This window comes from Littorina saxatilis, linkage group LG1 (genome assembly GCF_037325665.1).
Source record: "Littorina saxatilis isolate snail1 linkage group LG1, US_GU_Lsax_2.0, whole genome shotgun sequence".
NCBI classification, from domain to species: domain Eukaryota; kingdom Metazoa; phylum Mollusca; class Gastropoda; order Littorinimorpha; family Littorinidae; genus Littorina; species Littorina saxatilis.
This window is the reverse complement of record NC_090245.1, coordinates 76,225,858-76,244,288: the sequence shown is the minus strand read 5'-3', so window position 1 is coordinate 76,244,288 and position 18,431 is coordinate 76,225,858. Positions and strand designations below refer to the sequence as shown.

Here is an 18,431-nt window from a genome sequence, read left to right as displayed (position 1 = left end):
TACTATTAAAAGGGAGGAAGGGAGGTAACTCTCTGCTTCCCTTCGTCCACTTCCTGTCTAGCCGACTTCGTGTTGAGAAAGTTTGCTCACAACAAATCAACATCTCACACAATGGTAAGCTTTGTAACATGTTCAAATGATCACCGGCAGCATGCTTTCGCTATGATAAAACAAAACAACGCGATTAAAACTGTACATATCGTTTATGTAATATTTGATTTGAAACAAAATGTTGATCTTCATAGAAAAGCACACTACTGACTATTTGAGGTTGAGCCATTTGCCACATGGGAGGTCGAAGTATACACACTATAGTTACCGTATTGTGTGTATGTTGTAGGTAGTTGTTTTTGTTCAATTTTAGTGAGTGTGGGTTTTGTTTTTGTCAAATGTTTTCTTTATGGGAATTATGAATGAATGACTTCACAGGGAAATTAGGTCAAGAATTTTTGCCATTTTTACCAGGATTTTTAACTTAAGTCCCCATTATTTTTAGTTCATTTTTCATTTTGTGCACTTGAACTACCATTTGTGGCTCTAAATGACACATCCATGTTTCTTCTGTCTGCAGCCCCAGAACGAGCACATTGAGCTTTTTAGGAAGCGTCATGGACGGAGATTTGATTATGAGGAAAGAAAGTAAGACATTACTTATAAAACTTAAAACTTGAAAGCATTACAATTGATTTTTGTTGTGCTTGTTTTGACTATGTTTGTTTTATAGTATGTGTTTGATTCTTCCCATAAAAGGTCTCACATACTGTGTAGATTCAGAAGACTGCAAAATATTGTTTATCACAAGTATCACAATCACAACATTATCTTAACTGATCAGTACTAGTCAAAACTGTCTTTAAGAACCACCCAAGGAGTCAACTAAAGGATGCTGTGATAAACAGGTGGTCGCTATGGTGATTTATAGAGGGGGAAAAAACCTTGTAGAGGATCTTTTGGGGTGGTTGTTATTGAGTTGTCACAAAAGTAGGAAAATGCTCAGTGTGGTAAAAGTACTAAAATGTTTTCTTGTGCTGTGTCTGTACAGGAGGAAGAAGGAGGCCAGGCAGCCCCATGTACAGTCAAAGACTGCCAAAAAGCTGAGAGGACTAAAGTAAGTGTCTGTCTGTCTGTTAAGCTTTCGTATATTGGTGGGATCATGGGTTTGTTCAAATGGAAACAAATGTTGTATGAAACTTAAAGCTGTTTATAAATTGTACTTGAGCAGCTGTAGAAACCCAAGACTGTAGTAAGATTTGTTGTATTTGTTTTGACTCTTGATACTAAAAAAAAAGAAGTAATAATGCTGGGATAACATGTGAAGAAAAGTCTTAATGGATATAAGATGTGTTTGCCATGGTGTCATTTAAAGTAATTAAACAGTCTTATGGGCTTTTAGAAATGTATGGAAAGCTGTTGTGGAGCATGACGAGTTGTGACATTCTGATGGTACACATGGGTATCATGAGGTTTACTTAAACATTTGTATCATGTTTTCTTTTGTATTTCAGAGCTAAGCTTCACAACAAAAAGCGCCATGCAGAGAAGGTTCAGCTCAAGAAAACGTGAGTGAATACAAATTTGCATACATTCACTATATTCTGTTATTGTGTATACGTTGTTTGCATCTAACGTTGATGAGAGAAAGTGACACTGCAGTATCTATGACATGTATTATTTATTGTTTTTCAGTTTTGTGTTCAAATCGGATTTCTTTTTTCCAAATAAGTTGGTTAGTAGATGTAGCTGTTTAACTAGGTTGCCTAGCTTCAGTGTATTTTTTCTTCATAACAAACTTTGTCAAGTAGCACAGATTTACAAGAAAACTTAGGTTAAAGAGGCAGACAATTCTCCAGCAAAGTTTTCAGTCTGGTTTTTTTTTTTTCACAAAGCTCTGTCTTTTCTGTCTGGAAGTGGAAGTGGCATCTTAAAAATCATTTTGATTTTGTTTTCCTTTGCAAAGTCTTAAGATGCACGAGGAGAGGAAGACAAAACAGAAGGCGGAGGACACAGTGCCAAAGGGAGTGGAGCCAGCCTATCTGCTGGACAGGCAGGAACAGACCAGTGCTAAAGTGCTGTCCAATATGATCAAGCAGAAGAGAAAAGAAAAAGCGGTAAGCAGATCATTCTTTATCTGTTCTTTGTTTTAGGCGTTGTTCTTTTTTCCTTTTTATCTTCTCCATGAAGACTTGCTGATGTTGGGTTCTGTGGCATGACTGCACACTGTGCAGGTTTCTTTATTTCACCTTTCTTCCAAGTTCCGTCTTCGAGAACAAGCATGGGAACTTGACTAAACCTGTAGCAATTTGTTTAGCATGTGTAAGAATGTTACGTGACCCATTAGCGAGCTTTAGATTGACCAACGAAACTTAGTTTGTACCGATCGTTTCCGGTTATGCAATTGAGAAATCCCTGCGAACTTTTCTTCGCGCCTGCGGTTCTGAGGCGGTAGCACCTTTAGCAGCAGACGAAATGTTTGTCGTGCTCATCCAAACCAATGGCTATAACATTGGATAGTGTTCGTGCGCATTCATAAGGATACACCATTAAAGTGATTTTACATCTTTACCATGCCAAGGGTAGTCACCTGAAACAGCATTCAAAGAAAGAAACGGAGGCTACAAGCCAGACCAAGACCCCATCCACCGCCTCAGCCGTGCAGAGCAGACTGCCATCTTCCGGCTGCGTACAGGGCACTGCGGCTTTAAAGCGCACCTGAAAAGGATCGGCGTAGCAGTCGGCATTGTGCGATTGTGGGGCGGCCGACCAGACAGTAGAACATGTATTGAATACATGCACAAACTTCACCCTGCTGCGGAACCAGATCTGGCCAGAAGGAGCTACACTGGAGACCAAGCTAACGTCAGAAGACCTGAAAGCGACGTTCCAGTTCACGACAGCAGCGGAACTACGACCCTAGACACAACCGTCGAACGCAGAAGAAGAAGAAGTCACCTGAAACCTAGAAATAATGCAAAACTTATGTTGAAAATCTCAATCGAAACAACAACTCGTCCGCCATTTTTAATTCTGAGCGCAAAAGCAGACCAAAACAGCACCCTTTTTGAAGAGCAAAGTACACCTATTTTAGCGAATCGACACAACAACAAAATGGTGTGAGAATACAGTCAAAACATTTATTCAAGCTTACGTTAACAGCAATTGACCCAATACATGCAACAAATACCAGAAACATACCTGCGAATCATGATTCGTCAAAATGATGAAAATACTGCAAGTTCGCGCAACGAAGAATCGGACGTAATGCAAATGAGGAGGTCGTGACCTTCCGGAAGCGCAAAAGTGATGACGTAGACAGGGGGTTTTCCCACAAAGAAAGACTACGAACTAAGTTTCTGTGCTTTCTAAAGCTCGCTATTTGCTCTCTCGGACATGAGGTTACGTTTCATGTGCATGTATAGCAGTCACTGTGCAGTAAAAAATGACAGAGTTTGTTCTGCGTATCACCATGATGCACTGTCAACCATTGATTTCTTCCTCTTCAGGGAAAATGGGATGTGCCCCTGCCAAAAGTCAAGGCCATGAGTGAAGCAGAGGTGTTCAAAGTTATCAAGACTGGCAAGACAAAGAGTAAGCACCATGATTCCACTTGAAGTTAGTCTTGCATGTGTAATTTCCTTTTAAGGTAAATATTATAAATACATAACAAATACATGAATAACAAATAAAACCTCTATATATGAGAAAATCAGCTCATTAAAAGGAGGGATCTTGAAAATCAGAAATAAAGTAAGGGTTTGAAAGGGGGAGTCATTAAAGCGGGAAATATTAAAAGGGTGTGTGTGTGTCCACTGTAGTATTTATTTATTTATTTATTAAGGAGATTTCTATAGCGCATAACTAAAAGCATTATGCGCTTTACAATATAACTAGGTATAAGCACACGCAAACATACTCTGATTAAATAGAACTTAGGCTAACAAGACAATACTAAAAACACTAAACATTTGAGTTAATACAAAAATAGAGAATTAAATTAAATACTGGACAAACAATTAAAAAAAAAAAAAAAAAAAAAAAAAAATAGGGATGTTGCACAATTAACAATGATGAGAATGCAAATGTTGTTGATTAAACAGGACACTTCTTACTTTTGTGTACAGGAAAGGCCTGGAAGAGGATGGTGACGAAAGTCACGTACGTTGGAGAAGGTTTTACCAGAAAGCCTGCCAAGTTTGAACGCTTTATCAGACCAATGGTTTGTGGTGTGCTTGTGGATGCAAGTGGTGATGATTGGGGGGGGGGGGGGGGTGATACCTCATTAGAGGATGGACAATTCACTTGAAAAGCTTAGTTCGTTTACGGAGTGCATAGTTTTTCATGCTTTGATAACATTTACCGCTTGTGTCACAATGTGTGTGTGTCAGGCATGGGAATTGTCCGCCGAAAGGCAAATTTCCGCCGATTTTTTTTTTGTTCCGTCGAAAAAGCCAAAGTGACCGCCGAAAAAATAAATAGAGGAGGCAAAAATGGTTCTAAAAACTGAATTTAATGGCAAACTTGGAGCTTAGATGACACCAAATTGCACCATTTGGGTTCTTTGGAGAAAAAATATTCCGGAGGGGCATGCCCTCGAACCCCCCTGCCATTACTTACAAATTTTCAGCCTTTTTTACTTTTTTCAATTCCCATGCCTGGTGTGTGCACACATGTATTTCCTGTGAATTTGGGATATATGTTACCATGATTGGAGAATGTTATTTTATCTGTGTTGATAGTTATCAAATACATTTATGACTGCAGAACTACGCTTTTGTATAAAAGAAAGATTGTCAGATTTGATTTACATTTTCAGATACCCATGACGTATTGTCTTTTTTTCCCTGTCACAACAAAATGAAGAAGAGACGGTGTTTGCTTGCATTGCAGGGCTTGCGGTTCAAGAAAGCCCATGTCACACACCCAGAGCTGAAGGCAACATTCAACCTGCCCATTATTGGGGTGAAAAAGAACCCCAGTTCACCCATGTACACCTCGCTAGGTGTCATCACAAAGGGAACCATTGTTGAGGTGAGTAACTGCACGTCTTCCTTTTATTATTTTTTCCTTTTCCTTTTAGACATGTTCATTATAGAACAGCTTCCAATCCATCATAGTTGGTAGAGCACTGGACTTTTGATTCCCGGGTCACACAATTGAAACTTAGACTGACACAGGTCAACTTAATGTGATGACTCAGAGACGATATCTATGTCCCTCCGCCATGGCACAAAGAAAGACCTCGGTCATTCTGCAAGAGTGTAGGTGGCTGATTACACCTAAACACTCCACACTCTTGTTCTAGCTTTTTACTGGGAGGAACTGACCCCAATTTTCCAGCAATGGAATATATGTGTGTGTTCGTGAGTACTTTTTCTGTAACACGATCTTTGAGAAAAGTAGGATAAAAGTGCATATGCCTGATCATTTCAGCAGTTCAACATTGCTTTAACTTTTCAAACCAGAGGTTTTTTTTTGCGGTTGTTGAGATTACATGGTTGTATGACAATATCTGAATGCCTTTTCAGGTTAACATCAGCGAGCTTGGATTGGTCACACAAACAGGAAAAGTTGTGTGGGGTAAGTCTTATACATATCTAGCTTACACTAACACATGCATACACTGAAACATACTACAAATATGAAGGGAGGCATGTAGAAATATGGACAAAACACAGATAAACCTATTTTTCTGTATCTCTGTTGGTGGTTAAAGCTTTAGTTTGTGGTCTGAATGGCTTATTTTGTTGTAAGAGGTGAAATGTTCAGTTATCATGCATGAGAATTTTTTATTTAGAGGAATACTTTCTTTTGAACGCTTGGGTACTCTATTTGTTTTTATACGAAAAATTGACGTTTACTTGCTTTTCAAGTTCTAAGATACACTCCTCATGTGAAAATCATAACCTTCTTTGACATAAAGTCAAGAAAGTAGTCTGTCAATCCTCAATTTGTGTTTAGATTTAGGATTTGGAAAACTTTACTTCCTCCTTTTTGACATTCTACATTCTGATCTCCACGTTGTTCATCATTGGGTTTGAATTTTTCTTTCCAGGTAAATACGCACAGGTGACAAACCACCCAGAAAATGATGGATGCATCAATGCAGTTCTGCTGGTGTGATCTGATGTCTTGCGATTACTCTGTGCGTGTGAATCAATGTGTGAATGTAACTGGGGAAATAAATTTGTCGGCAAACAAAGACTGCTTTCGTTTTGTGTTGTCTTGTTTGATTCTGTTTCTTCCTGTTTTATTTGTGCGTGCTTGTGGCCAGAAGCATTGCAATTCAGAGACCTTTTTTCTGCTAAATGACTCGGTCACAGATATCTTTCAGGCTGTCCCATTGGGCTTTGGTGGCTCCCTGGATTATGTCCCTCTTGGAAAACTTGTTTTGGATGATATGAAATGTAAACATCACTACATTCCACAATTTAGGATAATACACTGCTATCTGCTGAACACAGTGACTCGTCAATTTTTTTTCATTCTCATAGCTCACTCAGATCAGAATAAAGTAGGAGACATTATAGATAGAGATCTTTCTGTTTATTTGCTGCTATAGCTCAACAAGAAGCAACAAAAAAAACTGTAAATTCTGAGAGTACACATACGTTTCCTTGCATTGCCTTGATACACACAAAAAAGACATTTTTTCAGTAAAATCATCTTAATTCCTGAGGCTCATCTGCAGATGGCACTCGGCTTATTTGTTAGAAACACTTTCTTTCTTTCTTTATTTGATGTTTAACGTCGTTTTCAACCACGAAGGGTTATATCGCGACGGGGGAAGATGGGATAGAGCCACTTGTCAATTGTTTCTTGTTCACAAAAGCACTAATCAAAAATTTGCTCCAGGGGCTTGCAACATAGTACAATATATTACCTTACTGGGAGAATGCAGGTTTCCAGTACAAAGGATTTAACATTTCTTACAAACTGCTTGACTAAAATCTTTACAAACATAGAAACACAGTTGCTACACACAGTTATTTGTACCTATAATAATGACCACTCATGATGGTATAATATATGGCAACGTGTAATAAACAGCAGCAAAGTAAAGGACCTTTTCACCAACTTTCTTTTCAATTAATTATTCGCACACATCTTTATGAGGCATACAAAGAAGTAAAGATTGGCATTCTGCTTATTTTTTTTAGAAAATAAAAATACGACAACGTGTAATACACAAACAGCAGCAAACCGTCGCGATATAACTTTTGTGGTTGAAAACGACGTTAAACGCCAAATAAAGAAAAGAAAGAACTAAGCTTGTATATGTCGTGCCTAGATCCTGAAAGTGCCTAAGTTCTTGAATTAGGTAGTCTCTTGCCTAATTCGTGAAATGGGCAACGGCTGTGCCTAACCTGTGAAATCAATGTTGAATTTTGCCTAATTTGTGAAATGTTATGATTTAGGCTGCCTATTGCATAAATTAGGCAGCCTAAGTCGTGAAATTAGGCAAAGTTTCAATTTAGGCATGACTGCTGTACAATTTAGGCAAAAATGTCTACAGAATAAGCAAAATACTTGCCTAATGTGTCAACGGAAGGGAGTTCACTGCTCACGTGATCAATGAAATGGTCGAGATATGGCCCGGACTTACCATCGTGCACGGATCCCCTCGTCATCCTCAGAGTCAGGAATCTGTTGAGCGTTCCAACGCTGATGTCAAACAGATGCTGACCACGTGGGCCATCGACAACGACACCACTAAGTGGGCTGAGGGGCTCAGATTCGTCCAGCTGCAAAAAAACTCATCCCCTCATCGCAACCTGAACAATAGAACACCACTGGAAGTTTTCTGTGGTCGGAAGAAAACATCTGGGCTTGAAAGAACGTGCCTGCCAAAGGAGGTCATCGCAAGGCTAGAAAAAGAAGAGGACCTTTTGGAAGTCCTGTCCAGAATGCAAGTTGCAGGTGGACAGAGCGTTGAGCCTGAGGCAGCTGGGGATGAAAATGATGAAGCAGCGCCTGAAAATGAAAACGCTGCTGCGGCAAGAATTGACAAAGAACTCAGGCCACAGAATTCAACTGAAAATGATGCAGAGGTAGAAGGTGCAGTTGGAGGTGCCACCACTTCAAGTGTAGCTCTAGAAGAACTCGGTCCACAGAATTCAACTGAAAATGATGCAGAGGTGGAAGGTGCAGTTGGAGGGGCCGCCACTTCAAGTACAGCTCTAGAAGATCATGCAAGCATCTTGACGCAGTGCAGACAAGATGCACGTGAAGGACAACAAAAAAGCCGTGCTGAAATGCTGCGAACAACAAGAGCCAAGCTGGTTCCACTGCTGCAAAACGACGGCGTGCTGGTTCTAGTCAGTGAGTTTGATGGTGGGCGCCTTGATTGCAGAAACGTGCCTGGGGTGGTCCTGAAGGTTCACAACGACCTGTACCAAGTTGGCACCAAGCATGGCATCATAAACACTATGCTCTCCCGCAATCTAATTATCGAGGCCGATTTCCAAATTGTCACTGCTGAACAAGTGAAGGACACTGTCCTACCAATGAGAAGCATCGCTCAGCTTCATTCAAGGCATGGAGGACAAGGGTTCAAAAAATGTTCTTGCAATGGGAAGTGCAATACAGCCAGATGCACTTGCAAGAAAGCAAGAAACCACTGCCATAGTCACTGCCACCCAAGTAAGCTCAGAAAATCGAGTTGAACTGGAACGTCGTGGGTTTCCCTTTTTTGACCCCAGTCCAAACTGGGATAATGTTTACCTTTTGTAAACTTTAAATGTTTGTAAATGAGGTAGAGGGGTATTTTTGTTTTGCTTTTGTAAAATTTGTTTATTATAATTAGTCATGTAAATGGTACATATGATAGCAGTATGTTTAAATTTTAAGTTTCATTATTGTTACTGGTGTTACAGCAGTCGTGTCTAAATCGAAACTTTGCCTAATTTCACGACTTAAGCTGCCTAATTTATGCAATAGGCAGCCTAAATCATAAAATTTCACAAATTAGGCAAAATTCAACATTGATTTCACAGGTTAGGCACAGCCGTTGCCTATTTCACGAATTAGGCAAGAGACTACCTAATTCAATGAACTTAGGCACTTTCAGGATCTAGGCACGACATATATATATATACACAAATCAGAAGCCCATCATGAATGTTTTTTTAATGTTCTACTTCCAAACACTAAACATTCAAATCACGCAGCCTTTACACACCGAACTATCTTTACGCACAGCAAACATCCTAAAAGCGGAATGAAACCTGAGACTGTTCTTGATACAACTTAAGTTATATAACTGCCAAGGATTAAACAAATGTGAGTTCATACATATTGTTAAAATTGTAATGCCATCTTGGATAGATGGATGGGCGGAGTACACTAAAACAAGTATTTGTACGGGGTCAATGTATATGTTATAATACAATAGTCCCTCTGTTTTAAGATCTCAAAAAAAGTCTGAGATAATCTGAAGGACGGCTTAGAATGGAGGTAATGCATAACAACACTAAAAAACGAAAATACATAAATGGATGTTCCATGATCAGCAACATTCTATGAATGAACTTCTAAATCATCTTAGTAACTGCTAACAACCGATTAGATTATGTAGGTACTGTTTAAAAGCAACCAGGAGTGCAATCATTACGTTGTAGAACTTTGTAGTGAACATTTAAACAAATGGACTTAACTTTGGCAAACACACACACACACAAAATATGACTTTTCTTTCTTTCTTTATTTGGTGTTTAACGTCGTTTTCAACCACGAAGGTTATATCACGACGGGGAAAGGGGGAAGATGGGATAGAGCCACCTGTCAATTGTTTCTTGTTCACAAAAGCACTAATCAAAACTTTGCTCCAGGGGCTTGCAACGTAGTACAATATATTACCTTACTGGGAGAATGCAAGTTTCCAGTACAAAGGACTTAACATTTCTTACATACTGCTTGACTAAAATCTGTACAAAAATTGACTATATTCTATACAAGAAACACTTAACAAGGGTAAAAGGAAAAACAGAATCCGTTAGTCGCCTCTTACGACATGCTGGGGAGCATCGGGTAAATTCTTTCTCGTCCCAACCAATATGGGACTCCCCCTAACCCGTGGGGGGTACAAAATATGACAAGCATATGTCATGGTCATGCAGGTATAAGGGTAATGAACAAAAATGAGATTCAATCCTGCATATTAAAGGGGGGTTAAAAAACAAACATTTGTGATGTGGGGAAAAAGAGTACTGACCTCACCAAATTTACACAGATTTCTTAAAATTACAACTTAAAGTAAACACAGTAGAACAGGTCTTGATCCACATTCTAACATAATGAATAATACATCACATGTTCACCAGTTTTATATTCTTGCATATCACATATGCTTGTATAACTGTGTTTTAATTTTAAATGTGTCAAGCGCAAAGAGCATAATTGTAAAGTTATGATGTTGCGCTATATAAATGCTCTTTTATTATTATTTTTATTATATGCACAAAAAGATCTGAAGCAATTATTTTTCAAGTTTCTATTGTAGAAGATACCATTTGTAAGTTTTCATTTGGAAAAAGTCAGGCCATCAACGTGCTCAATATAATGCGAGTCAATCATTTGAACGCAATCACAACCTATGAACAGGTGTACTTCTTGCTCATTCTTAACCATTTGATTTATGTCCAGTGGAACAACACTCACAATAATAAATTATTCCTACATCATAACTGGTGTTCAAACTTAAAGAACAAAAACCATAACACAGTAGATAAATACCCGACAAACAATATGTAATGCACCGGTTTGGGTATCAAAATTCGGGAGCTATTTTTTGGTCCTAATACATACATAACTGGTGTTCAAACTTAAAGAACAAAAACTATACCACAGTAGATAAATACCCGACAAACAATATGTAATGCACCGGTTTGGGCAACAAAATTCGGGAGCTATTTTTTGGTCCTAATACATAGCAACAATTATGAACGCTCATATATATATATTGATTTTCAAATCGGCAACAGCAAACGGAAACATATCATCACAAAACTAATGTCGTAACTGCAGCACAACAACCCTCTACAACCGGCACACAAGACAACCCACAAATATACACACACTTGGTGACTTCATTATCCTCACATTTGCACTTGATAGTAACAAAGAAGTTTTTAATCTATATTTTGGCATCAGTGTCGAGAAATCCCCAGGAGTTCTAGAGGCAAAAAAGAGGCTGTTTCCAGTTTTGATTCACCACTTTGTGACTTCCCCCACTGTCTGTGGCAGGGGTCGATTGTGCGTCTCTGGCAGGAACAACGTCAAGAGGGCACCAGCAATGCTCAGCACTCCAAACACAACCAGTGGCAGCTCTGCTATTGATTTTGCCTGTAAAATAAAACAGGTTACTTAATGCTTTTGAGGGACTGAGACAAAATGCTAGTCAACAGCTTGATATAATTGTTACATGAAAAAATCTATAGTAGTTCACATAGAAGAAATGGCCGAAAAGTTTGTTTGCAAAAGTGGTCTATTCTTTGTTCACACACACACACACACACACAAACACACGTGGAAATCAGATTACTTACAGCCAGGACCATAAACGGTGCTGAAATGCCGCCGATATTCTCAAACACAGATGACATCCCCATACCTTGGTTTCTGCAAACAAAAATTATGATAACGATATAAAATACACAGAGACATAAATAACAAGAAGAGCAAACGCTCGATCGAGTCACTTTCGCAGTTCTGAATATTATATGAGGCATCAGATGGACAGGAAGAAATTGCTATTCACAACACAATGAGTCACGTTCACATAAAATTTGAGCCCGGTCACTTTTATAGTTTCCGAGAAAAGCCCAACGTTAAGTTGTGTGTTGCCGAACAGAAAAGGCTAGTTATCTCCCTTGTTTTTCTGATAACGTTCGTAAAAGGCTACAGATGTAAATACTTTGATGTAAAGAATAATCCTACAAAGTTTCAATCACATCCGATGAACTTTGTCAAAGATATAAAATGTCTAATTTTTCCTTTGACGCTGACCTGTGACCTTGAAAAAGGTCAAAGGTCAACGAAACCATCGTTAAAGTGTAGAGGTCATTGGAGGTCACGACTAAACAAAATATGAGCCCGATCGCTTTGATAGTTTCCGAGAAAAGATATAAAATGTCTAATTTTTCCTTTGACGCTGACCTGTGACCTTGAAAAAGGTCAAAGGTCAACGAAACCATCGTTAAAGTGTAGAGGTCATTGGAGGTCACGACTAAACAAAATATGAGCCCGATCGCTTTGATAGTTTCCGAGAAAAGTCCAACGTTAAGGTGGTGTCTACGGACGGCCGGCCGGCCGTCCGGCCGGACAGACTAACACTGACCGATTACATAGAGTCACTTTTTCTCAAGTGACTCAAAAACTAAATAAAAACAAAGAAGTTTTTAATCTACATTTTGGCACCAGCATAGATTAAGAGGCAAAAAGAAATAGTTTCATTTAACAGACACAGAGAGACACGCACAAACATCCACACACCTGATAGCTGTCGGGAAGATCTCTGCCGAGTACAGGTAGATGGTGGAGTAAGCCGCAGTGATGGCAAACTTTCCTAGCATGACAAACACCAGCTTCAGTGCCACTGAAAAAAACAAAAAACTTTTAATATACAAAAACAAAATACATGTGTTTAGCTGATTTCTATATTTAAACGGTCACGATTGCCAGGAATTAATTAATTATTATTCAAAAATAATATATGTGTTTAGCTGATTTCTATATTTAAACGGTCACGATTGCCAGGAATTAATTAATTAATATAAAACTTTTACTTTTACATCTACTATTTATAAACAATACACTCAACAGGTTCTATCTTCAATGTTTTTTTGAAAATCTTTGTGTAACTAAAACCATTTCATTTAAAATCATCAAACCTTCCTTAGAAATGTCGCCGGAATTCAGCTTTCAGAGTGGCAGACAGACAAACAAACACACATACAACATTTACCAAGAGAATGTGGAATGAAGAGCGCTGCAATGTTAGAGATGCCACACAGAAGCAGGAACAGAGCATTTGGATAACGGCGACCCACCCTATAAGAAAAATACATTTGTTACATATATATATACATGTACTAATTTCAGTTCCACAACGCTTTTGTATGTTACTCAGTGGATAAATCATGGTACAATAAATATTGTAGTACTTAAAAGGCAGACGGTACCATTTTCATCTAATTTTCTAACCGAAAATGTATTTGTAATTCCACATCATCTCATTCATGACATATCTTCCTTCTGGTTTTCATCAATATGCCACTCATTCACTGGACAAATATCAGTGTTTTTGCCAAACTGAATGGAAAATAGGTCAAATGTCCTGGCTACAAAAACAAAGTTTAGTCACAAGGCCTCCTACATGTAAAAACTATCATATATTTGACTGGACAGGGATCAGAACATTAATTGCGTATGGTCAAACAAGTATGCACCAGTGACCGAAGACCGGACCTTAAGAATAACACTGCATTATTGCTTTTGCAATCATCTTCAAGCTAAACAAAATCACTTCAGTCTTTAGCACCAACCTTCAGCAAGGTTTATCAACATAGGGAAATAGTTCTCACCGTTGACTGACGAGAACACATATAAAATCAGCTGGAATCTCCACAACTCCCATAATGCACAGATTGACAAATGGGTTGCCATGGAGAATAGGGACGCTGAAGGAAATCCCAAAATAGCCAAGACTGTTGACGAAACTGAAAGATAAAACAAAAATAGGTTTGCTTTATGTTTGCTGCTTGATTAAATAATAACTGGCTCACAAAGTGAGAAGACAATTGTGAAGATTTCTCATTGCATGCATCCCTCCCAAATTTATGTGTGTATTTTTTTCCAAGTCATTATTTTCTTCACAACATTTTACATGGGCTTTATACACCTGTTTTCTTTTCGTTACTTTGGTTGTGTGTTTGCTGAGGTACATGTCTTCACATGTTGTTTTTGGTATGTTTTCACATTTTGAATAGCTAGCATGCTAAAGAACAGCAAGCTCATGAGTCTGACAAACATTGAGTATTTCCAAAACAACTCACAAAAGAAAAAACATGATGCAAGAGTATAGTCGCATTCTTGGATGTCTGAACAAGTCCAAAAATGTGTTCTCTTCCTCTCTTGCTGTTGTCATAGCAGTCACTGAATCACCATTTTCCTTCCTAAGCTCCTCACTACATATATTATCAACAACTGTCTTATCGCCATGTCCATTCTCCACTTTCAACAATTTCTCCATCTGACTGGAGTCATGGTGGACGATCGCCGCATGGGCCTCAGTCTTAGATGGATTTTCTGATTTAGACAGCCCTGCTGTGTGATTTGATTCACAACCTGTTGCACCATTTTTCACTTTAGTTTCACCTCCTACATTTTGATTCGACTGTTTTTTGTTCTCAAATAAAATGGATTCAGCAGGAGTACTGTCATCAGAGCAGGCGTCAGCAAAGAGACCACTGAATTCTGCTATGTTTAGGCTGTTCACTTTGGCGATGGTCTTGACCGTGGCTCGTGCTTCTGCCCAGCTTTTTCGTGATACCAGCCATGGCAGGGATTCTGGTAGCATCCTGCAACAACCAAAAAGTTCAAAAAGGAAACAGTTCATGCATGTATCAAGCCAAACCCACCTTAAAGGCCAACTAAGTTTGAAAAAGAGTGCAAGTACGGACATTTGGAATGTAAACTGAATCAAAATTTACAGAGGTTATCAGTACCATGGATGCAAACAAAGAGCAACCACTATTTGCAGACAGGATGTTATGCACCAGGCCTAAGCAGATAACAGTGAAAAGACTTTCTTCACATACAAGGTCATTGCAATGAGCCCAGAATGAGCTATACACTTAATATTACAGACATAAACTCGTTTCTTTGAAGAAGTCAGAAATACTAAAACAAGTCGCATGTAGCGATAGACAAACATTCAGGTCAATCTGTCGGCTTCAAACCAAAAGATCAACACTAAATACCACTGATCGCCGATACTTCATTTAGAAAGTCTCGGCTAGCCATACCCGAAAACCGAGACGGGTCACGACCATCTCCACGAAGCATGCAAACGTAGTACTTACTTAACCCATTTTAAAAAAATAAACATGACCATATTAATATATTTTAAAATTGTGGAGAGGATGAGGAATACCATGCATTCATTTTTAAATCTGTTTGTGAAAATTTCATTTTAATGACAACTTTAATGAGCAAACTAATTAACTAATTTTGAAGCTTTCACTCTGAAATGCAATCCCATAGTACGGAATCAGTCAAAGATTGCTTGACCAAAATTTCAATCAAGTTGGTTGAAAATTGAGGTCGTGCCGCATCAACTTTCACTAAAAACCAGATATGAGGTCATCAAAGAAATGTATCCCCCCCCCCCCATCCCCCATCCCCAAAATGTCTGGAGGTATTAACTGGTAAGATTTGTATGTAAGTTTCATGACGATCGGTTCAGAGGTTTTCTCTGAATCGCTCTACACACACACACACACACACACACACACATATCTCAATTCCTGGTCTAAGTTAAAACAATTAGGCAAAATTTGACTACATTAAAAAAAAAAATTAAAACAAATTTATATATGAAAGAAACCATCACCAGCAAAAAGGAAGCGCAAGCAAATTTGGCAGGCTGAGCAACAATTCCAGCTGGCGCCAGTTCCTCACAAGGTAACCAAAACCTGCAACTGTCATCACCCCTACAGCCCAGAAGGCCTGGAACGCTATGGACATCACTGTTCTCTTCTGTGCAGGGAAAGTCTCTGTCATCAGCACGTAGGAGCTAATACCAACACCCTTGAAAAGGACAAATAACAACTTATGTGTGAGTATTGTTTTATATTTGAAGATACATTGCTTTCGCGTTGTTGCATGGGTATACATGTATGAAGAGAGAGAGAGAGAGAGAGAGAGAGAGAGAGACAGAGACAGAGACAGAGAGAGACAGAGACAGAGACAGAGAGAGACAGAGAAAGAGAGAGCGACAAAGAGAAACAAAAAGACAGACATGCAGACAGAACTTAACCAAGAAGTAGGTCTAGTGTCAGGTGCAGTAAGGCCCTATTGAAACTACTCTGCATGTAAACAGCTAGCAAACAGGATTTTCATGGCGCACATGAAAGTATTACTGCCCCCCCCCTCCCCCCCCACCCCACCCGAACCCCGAATAACAAATATCATTATCAAAACAGTATGTTTTTTCACTCATGCACCAATGATTCATCAAAAAATATTTGGTCTGTTTACCACATTAACTGCAAGCTGATGAAATACATCCATATATTTCACAAATTTTTACAATGAACAAGGCACTCAATGACTCATCCACATTCCTTTATCCTGCAAAAAAAGGCTATTCAATGCCAAGATCAAATAGAAGATCTTTTTCATTCATATAATTATAAATTTATGTGTAATACTTTCCTCAGTCGTCTCCAAGATGGCTTGCAAAGTAAAAATCTAATTTTGTTGTACTCTTTACACAGACAGACACAAGCTTGTACACACACACACATACACACAAACGCACAGGCATGCATATTTACTATCACACACACATGCACACACACACACGCACACACTCTCCTGGCCTTCAGTCTAACAATCCAACACACACACACACTCCTACAGTCTAACAATCCTACATATTATAATATACATGTATATACTCACAATGTTCAGCATTCCTATCACAAAGCGAAGTGCTGTGAAGAAAGTATAATCCCGGACAAATGCTGTGGCTGTTCCAACACAGGCTTGACCCAAGAGACACAACATCATCACACGTTTGCGGCCAAATCGGTCAGCTAATGGCAGAATCGCCATAGCTCCGACTGTTGCTCCAATCATAAAAACTGTGATCGACAGCTCAACTAGGTAGTCACGATCACATACAAGGTTCCACTGAAAAGACATGACAAAATATCAGTTTCGGAACATAAATGTAATAGATGTCAGTTAATTGATCAAATTCCAGAATGAGGACATCTAAGGTACCGTGTCTCAAGGAAATACACAGACACAGACATAAACCACCAGCACAAATCAACAACAACAGTAACAATGACAAAAACTACTGGAGCACCTTAAATCAGAAGTTCCAAACCAAAAAAAAACAATTTCTTTAAAGTGCATGATTATTACAATAATACATCCAGGCTTCAGGCAGAAATGTTAAATTCTTGATAAAGATGTCTCACTCTTAGCCTCAGTTTTTGATATTCAGCCTACAAACTCCCGATCAACTCATACCTACCTCTGAAAGCACTGTGGAGTCAAACTCAGAGCCATACGCCCACCCGTGAGGACACTCTCCCATCACTGTGACGCTGCTTCCATTGTCTGTCAGTGTCACAAAAGACACACCACATGTCTCTGCCGTCCAGTTGGATTTCATCACTTCCACGCTGTCCCCACGGAATGCATACAGCATGTTGGAGTTCATATCAATGGACGTTGGCAACGTTGAAACTGCTCTTCTGTCGGGTATGGTACCATCAGTCCAGCTGACAGAGGCATTTGATTCTGATTCCGACCTGACAGAATCAACGAAAGTTGATGGTGAAACCGAGTCGGTATGTGTGTGTCCATGTTTAAGGTCTGGTAAGGCACACTTGTGACCTGGGTCGCCAGCCAAAAACATGATGCCAAAGACATGCCAGGCACCTCGAGAGTAGATCAGCCCCAGAAGAAGGAAAGAGAGAAATTGAAATCGTCCATTTCCAAGACGCTGTTGAATCCCATCAACGTCTTCTGTGTTCATGGTACAGCAGCTTATCAATTGCAGCCAGCTTCTGTTGTAAATGTTGCTTTGTAATATTGTCTGCTGCTAATTCTCCTGTTTGTCCTTCATGCAGTTGTCTTGCTGTGTATACTGCCAACACCAGAGTTGCTTACAGGGTCAAGCCAGTTATACATGTATGATACTTTCTGAAACAGAGGAAACATGAAAATGTCACCATGCAAACTGTCCTCCTTAATTTAATGATGTCCTCTTTTGTCTTCACTATGAATGAAAGTAAGGCAAATGGGGTTGCATTCACCTGTGTAATTAGGACACCATGCTCCCAGTTTAAAGTTTTAAAAAGGTGTTTTATATTTAATACCAGTAAAGGATGGTTTTGTTTTCATTTACACCATATCTCATGTCACTTCATTGGTTGACAACAAAACTAGCAAGGTGCACTCAACCTACATATTAACTTCAAGACACACTTGAAAGCTCAAACATAAATGATGTCAGTGTCTGGCAAAGCTGACGGATAACTGAAAGCTTATAAATCCAATGTGTTTTTACCCTTACATCTGATGCAAACTGCAGCAAAGGTCACAGATTGCAGAAGAACAACGTGCGACTCGGAAGAGGGAGACAAGTCTGGATGTTTTTCAGGTTGCTTTGAGAGTAGTTTCCCCTAAATATGGCG

The 18,431-nt window shown here is 39.1% G+C and overlaps 3 protein-coding genes across 3 annotated transcripts; 2 read left to right on the top strand and 1 right to left on the bottom strand.

Annotated features, from left to right (window-relative positions):
- The first annotated feature begins 31 nt into the window (after positions 1 to 31).
- Positions 32 to 6,196, top strand: LOC138979623 (ribosome biogenesis protein NSA2 homolog). Its single transcript, XM_070352347.1, has 10 exons — positions 32 to 114; positions 572 to 639; positions 1,043 to 1,108; positions 1,506 to 1,559; positions 1,958 to 2,108; positions 3,501 to 3,585; positions 4,119 to 4,213; positions 4,885 to 5,025; positions 5,523 to 5,574; positions 6,050 to 6,196. Exons 1-10 carry the CDS (start codon positions 112 to 114, stop codon positions 6,115 to 6,117), a joined length of 783 nt encoding a protein of 260 aa, XP_070208448.1. The 5' UTR covers positions 32 to 111; the 3' UTR covers positions 6,118 to 6,196.
- Positions 6,197 to 6,525: 329 nt separating this feature from the next.
- LOC138979597 (organic cation transporter protein-like) lies at positions 6,526 to 17,920 on the bottom strand. The gene is made up of 9 exons (XM_070352310.1): positions 17,264 to 17,920; positions 16,681 to 16,911; positions 15,608 to 15,804; positions 14,049 to 14,573; positions 13,578 to 13,712; positions 12,959 to 13,044; positions 12,487 to 12,589; positions 11,541 to 11,613; positions 6,526 to 11,337 (listed from the first exon to the last, which is right to left on the bottom strand). Exons 1-9 carry the CDS (start codon positions 17,768 to 17,770, stop codon positions 11,203 to 11,205), a joined length of 1,992 nt encoding a protein of 663 aa, XP_070208411.1. The 5' UTR covers positions 17,771 to 17,920; the 3' UTR covers positions 6,526 to 11,202.
- Positions 7,575 to 8,883, top strand: LOC138947690 (uncharacterized). Its single transcript, XM_070319255.1, has 2 exons — positions 7,575 to 8,530; positions 8,871 to 8,883. Exons 1-2 carry the CDS (start codon positions 7,575 to 7,577, stop codon positions 8,881 to 8,883), a joined length of 969 nt encoding a protein of 322 aa, XP_070175356.1.
- Positions 17,921 to 18,431: the final 511 nt, after the last annotated feature.